This window comes from Mandrillus leucophaeus, unplaced genomic scaffold (assembly GCF_000951045.1).
Source record: "Mandrillus leucophaeus isolate KB7577 unplaced genomic scaffold, Mleu.le_1.0 Scaffold206, whole genome shotgun sequence".
Classification (NCBI taxonomy): domain Eukaryota; kingdom Metazoa; phylum Chordata; class Mammalia; order Primates; family Cercopithecidae; genus Mandrillus; species Mandrillus leucophaeus.
This window is the reverse complement of record NW_012102099.1, coordinates 1,521,822-1,527,708: the sequence shown is the minus strand read 5'-3', so window position 1 is coordinate 1,527,708 and position 5,887 is coordinate 1,521,822. Positions and strand designations below refer to the sequence as shown.

The following is a 5,887-nucleotide window of genomic DNA, read 5'->3' as shown; positions in this document are numbered from 1 at the left end:
TCTGGGGGCCACCACCAGCTCTGCCCTGACCCTCTTCTCCACCCGTGTCCCCACTCAAGCTGCAAGCCACACAGGTATGGTTTTGATTTGCCCTCTGCCATCCATTTGCCATCTAGAGTTGGAGCTGGTGAGCCTGTTTCCACCACTGTAAACGGGGCCAACCTTCCATATCACACAGGTGAGATGATATATACAAGCCCGGGACAGGATCAGGGTCACAAATTGTCAGGGTTATGACGACTGTGCCTATGGAGGCTATTGAGTCCCAGTGTCTGAGACTGGAGAATCAGTCCCTCAAGCCAGCCCAGGCTTGCCCCTGCCCAGTCTCTCCCTGGCCTGTATCCTCCTCTCTCTGCCCCCCATTCCCTACCTCCCCTTCCTCTCCCTTTCTGGGAAACTCCCTGAGAAAGTCCCCAGCAGGAGAAAACCTCATGTGAGACATTCCCACCCAGGGTCTCCTGCCCCTGCTGCACAACCCCATAGCTATAGCCATCCCACATACAAGCGGGCGCCCTGGCCCTCAGCCCCCAGCCATCAGGCAAGCTGACCCTCATCATCACATGGCTTTATTGGCCCTGAGAGCCACAGAGTCAATCCCAAGAGGCCCCGCTTCCCCTCACCCCCAAGTTTGTCCAGAGGCCCCAGGGGCCAGGCTGAGCACCGTTTCCATCCTGGCTTTCTGTGTGGTTGTCCTTGGCTCACCAGGGCTGGGTCCTTCGAGAGTTCTCCAGGTCCTAGAGCCAGGCTCAGCCTGGAGGGTGAGGGACCTGCAGGGACTGCCCGAGACGAGGCTGCCTTTACTCAAAGAAGAACATTCCTGGGGTCCGGTATAGGCAGGGGGTCAGCCCCAACGGGTAGCTGGAGCCTCCCTGGACAGGGAAGCCACCTGCAACCCAGGGTTCCTTGTGGTCAGCTGGCAGGGGCAGCGGGGCCCGGAGTGAGGTTGGAGGGGTGGGTGGTGCAGGGGAGGGGGCTGCTGAAGCCAAGAGGTGCTCAAGGCCTGGGTCAGCCCCCATGCAAAAATTCAGTGCCTGCAGCCGACACTGGTAGCTGCTCCCGATGCTTGCTTCCGGGGACGAGACGGGTGTAGGGGCCTTATTAAAACCCCCAGCCTCCGAGAAGCCGGCAGGAAAGCCAAACGCTGGGCATGAGGAAGATGAGGTGGCCACGGGGAGCTCCCCCAGGCATGCAGGCTTGGGCGTGGAAATCTCTTTGGGCTCCGTGGGTGGCCGAGGCCTGCCATCAGTGGTTGCTGGGCACATACTGGCTGGCATGGCCCCCACCAGACCCCCAAAGCTTAGGCCCTTGGGGTCTGGCAGCTCTGGTGGGAATGAGCACTGCCTGCTGGTCGTGGTGTCGAGGACTCCTGGGTCCTGGCTGGTTGCCCTGAGGGGTCCACGGCGTGCCTTGGCCGGGCCCCTGGTGCCCTCAGCACCTGTCCGCCGGGTGAAGCGGCGGCGGCGGCGTAGGAAGCTGCCGTGCTCAAACATGTCGTGGCAGTCAGGGTCCAGCGTCCAGTAGCTGCCCTTGCCTGGCTTGCGGTCATCGCGGGGCACCTTGACAAAGCACTCGTTGAGTGACAGGTTGTGGCGGATGCTGTTCTGCCAGCCGGGCCGGTTGTGGCGGTAGAAGGCGAAGCGGCCCATGATGTAGCGGTAGATGCCACTGAGCGTGGCCCGCTGCCCCGGCGAGCTCTGGATGGCCATGGCAATAAGGGCGATGTAGCTGTAGGGAGGCTTGGTTGGCTCAGCTGCAGGGGCCCCGGGCCCGGGCAGAGGCTGCTGCTGCATGCTGGCCGGGCTGGCCGGGCTGCCAGGACCTGCTGGGTCAGGCTCGGCGTCCAGGGCTCACGTCCGGAACAGCCTGCCCAGGCTGGTTAAAAGGTCCACTGGCCCAGCCTCCCAGCCTGGAAAGGCAAAAAGGGGTGGGTCTGCTGAGTTGTCCTCCCCTCCTCCCTCGCCCTACTCCCGCAAGGCCCAAGAGAGGCGGGCAGGAGAGGCCAGTAGTGGGAAGCCGAGCAGCTGCCAGGGATGAGGAGGTGGGAAGGAAGGGACTGAGACCCTCAGCCCACGTGTGCTGGGTGGTGGTGGCTGGGGAGGGACAGGATGTGAAACTGAGCGGGACAGAGACAAAAACAAAATGAGACAGACAGAAACATATGAAACAGGGAAAAAGAGAGATAGAGACAGAGAGAGGTAGAGATATCACAAGAGGGAGAAAGATGGAGAGGTAAAGATAAGACAGAGGCAGACATAACGGACAGAGACACACAGAGCCTCTCAGACACTCACAGAGAGACATACACACAGACACACACAGACACACACGTAGTGACACACAGAGACACACAGACACACAGAGAAAGACACACACACACACACACACAGACATACACGTAGTGACACACAGAGACACACAGACACACAGAGAAAGACACACACAGACACAGACACACACAGACACACACAGACACACACGTAGTGACACACAGAGACACACAGACACACAGAGAAAGACACACACAGACACAGACACACACAGACACACACGTAGTGACACACAGAGACACACAGACACACAGAGAAAGACACACACAGACACACACACAGACACACACAGACACACACGTAGTGACACACAGAGACACACAGACACACAGAGAAAGACACACACAGACACACACACACACAGACATAAGCACACACACAGATACACACAGAGACACACAGACACATAGACATACACACAGACACACACACAAGCACATACACAGAGACATACACACAAGCAACACGCAGACAGACACACAGAGACACAGACACACAGACACACACACACAGACACACATGTAGTATACGGAGAAAGTGAGAATCACTGAGTAGGCAGAAACAAGGAAATCCACAAAGCCAGAGAGAAAGGAGATACAGAGAGACACAGGTGCAAACACAAGGCGTGAAAGGAGTAAATAGAGAGAGAGAGAGGAGAGAAAGGCAGGGCCTGAGCCCAGTTCCCCTAGAGTGAGAGACGCCCCAGGGCCCTCTCTAATCCCTACCTCTACTCCTGCTTTTCCCTCTTCTCCTCCCGGGCCTGTGCCTACTGCCTTCTCCTGTGGTGCAGAGCCCTCGGGACCACACCACTCCTACCCTGTCCTCCTAGCTCTGGAGGGAGCGGCACCTAGGACGGTAAGCAGAGCCCATGAAATTCAGTTCTACTGAGCCCCTGTCGTCCCCTAGTGCCTGGTGTGGGAAGGACAGCTATCTGGGGAGAGACATTCTCCCTCCCAAGAGGCACCTCAAAACCCTGGCTGAGCCTCAGTTTCCCCATCTCTAACACGGAGCTGATGATTCCTCAGCTGTCCAGGCCATGGTGGGGAGGCAACAGGTTCCCCTTATACAGAATCCAGCACCTAGTATGGAGTGGGGATATGAACATGGCTGTGGATTGTCACTCTGGACTGAGGCTACCCCAGCTGCAGCCTGGGGCCGGGAGGTCCAGACAGGTCAGGCCCAGAAGAGTCAGGCCTTCTGGAGGAGGGGGCAGCATCCTCTCTGCTCTCCCACTCCCAAGTCACTGCTCACCCATTCTGTATCAGGGCAGCTCACCTCCCCAACCCTACACTTACTTCTCCAACCAACCCTGCCCTGGAGTGCTTCACTGCTTCTTTTGAAGAGATGAGGGCTCTGAGGCTCAGAGAAGGTAAGTAACTTCCCTGATGTCCCACATCTAGCGAGTGACAAAGCTGGATATGAGCCTAGGATTCTGTAATTCCTAAATACTGCCTCTTCAGTGAGGGGCAGGGGTAGGGGAGAGTCGCTGGGTCCCCACTAGAAGACAGAATGTGAACTCCAAGAGAGTAAAGCCCATACTGTTTGCTGTACCGCAGTGTCACACACTGGACGCTGGAACAGAGGCCTGGAACAGAGTAGGTGTTCAAGAAATGTCTGCTCAATGACTAAACAAACAGCCATTGATTGATTTCTGTCCTTTATCGAATCACAGTTTCCCCCCCCGTGAAGGTGGCTTATTAATGTATCATTAAAAGAGACTTACAATGTTGGCATCTGTAAGAGGATTCCTATAAATAAAATCAGAACTCAGAAAAGAATAAAAGGCCAGATATGTGGGGTGGAAAACAGCTACTTTATTCCCATGGCAGGGGAACCAACTTTCTGGTTGTAGTCCCCCTTCCAGTTCTCAGATTCCCTACAACATACAGCTTGCAAAGACCCATGGGGCTTGGAGAAGGGCTGGTCTTCCACGTTGGCCTCTGCCTTAGGGCTACGTTTGGAGGTCTGCGGCAGTTTCTTCAAGGACAGCATCCTACAGATGCTGATACTTCAGTAGTTAGCATCCAAAGCCCAGGGTTCGGCCAAGTTCTCTGTTTTGGGATCCTTCCCAGCCCCCAGAATAAAGAAGAGAGACTAGCTGCAGGGAGGAGGAAGGGTCTGGAAATTCAAGGCCCCTGAGAAGCTAGGCAGTTTTGTTATGGGTTGATCCCACACTAAACAACCCTGATGATCTAATTATTGGTAAAAGCTTTAAGCAGACATTTTAACGGACTCAACGGCAGGTTAAGGCTGGCTCTGAGGAAAGCACTATTGAAAAGTTGGGCTGTCAGCAAGAGATGAAGTCTTGCTTCTGCCCCAGTTGCTGCTTTTCTGGGGCCTCAAGATTGAGATCAGTTTCCCGCCCAAGCCCCATGCCCAGCAGCAGGGTGGTGTGGCCTACTCTCGAGTTCTGGGGCCTGTGGCAGAGGAGTGGAAGGCCGCGATCCACCTCTGCCATCCAGCAGACCTGGGTGATGCGCCGGGGGAGGCCCCAAGCCCATGGGCTTAGTGTGGGCAGGGTTGGGTGAGAGTAGGGAGCCCCCCTGTTGGGGGCTGCCTTCCGCGGGTACATGAGGAGGAAGTGGCCTGCTTAGGATGTAGGCAGCTGCGTTGAAGGTGAGTGATGCCAGCGGGGTTGCCAGGCTGAGGACCCATCTGGGCGCTGGGTTGAGGCACTTAGAGTGCAGGACGAGTTCCCAGGCCGAAGCTGCACCTGCACCTGCACCTGCGCGGGGTGGGATGAGCAGATCCTCTCGGTTTCCCGCCTCGAATATTCCCACGGGAAGTCACAGCCCTAGTTACAGCCGAATCCCTACCCCCATTTTCCAGGTAGGGTCCTACAGACCCGAGGGTGCTAGAAGGGTCAGAAGCAGGGCTGGGACTGGAGGGAGCGTGGGAAGGGCTGTCTGGAGGGGACTGGAGGGCATGCTTCTTGGCTGGAGTGGAAGGAGTGAATCACATATGCCATGATGAGCCACTCCTCGGGGTGCTCTGTGGGGCCTGGGTCCTCCTCGCCAAAGCACAGACAGATCTGGCACTCTGGGTCTGGGTGACCGTCCTGCAGGTGGGCACACAATTATACGGCACTGAGACTGTGGGGACTGGGCAAGAACTAGGCAACCCACTGGTGCCTACCTTGTGCTCATTTCCCATGCCTAAGTCCTGTAAGCCCACATCCCATTGTATACCTGTGCCCTAGCCCCACTTCCACGTCCCTATGCCTGTCCCATGTCCCACATCTGTGCCCACTTCCACGGCTCACATCCCTTCCTTGGCCCCTATGCCCACCCCCATGCCTTTATGCCCAACCCATGCCCACTGCCACTCACCTATATCTATTGCATGCTTGGTGCACCTGACATCCACCTTATGCCCTAAGCCAATACAGGTACCCAAGCCCTATTCTTATGCTCCACACCCAAAGCCTCAAACCCGCCCCATGCCAGCACCCCATATACGCCTGTCTCCGTATCTGTGCCCAGCCCTCTTGGTGCCCGTATTCTTTCCCATCCCTCGTGCTTTTGTGCCATATTCTTTGTGTCAATGTCCACCTCATGCCC

The 5,887-nt window shown here is 56.6% G+C and overlaps 1 protein-coding gene across 1 annotated transcript; it reads right to left on the bottom strand.

Moving 5' to 3' along the window:
* Positions 1 to 548: 548 nt before the first annotated feature.
* FOXS1 (forkhead box S1) lies at positions 549 to 1,861 on the bottom strand. Its single transcript, XM_011979799.1, has one exon. It carries the CDS (start codon positions 1,788 to 1,790, stop codon positions 798 to 800), a length of 993 nt encoding a protein of 330 aa, XP_011835189.1. The 5' UTR covers positions 1,791 to 1,861; the 3' UTR covers positions 549 to 797.
* Between the last annotated feature and the right edge of the window lie 4,026 nt (positions 1,862 to 5,887).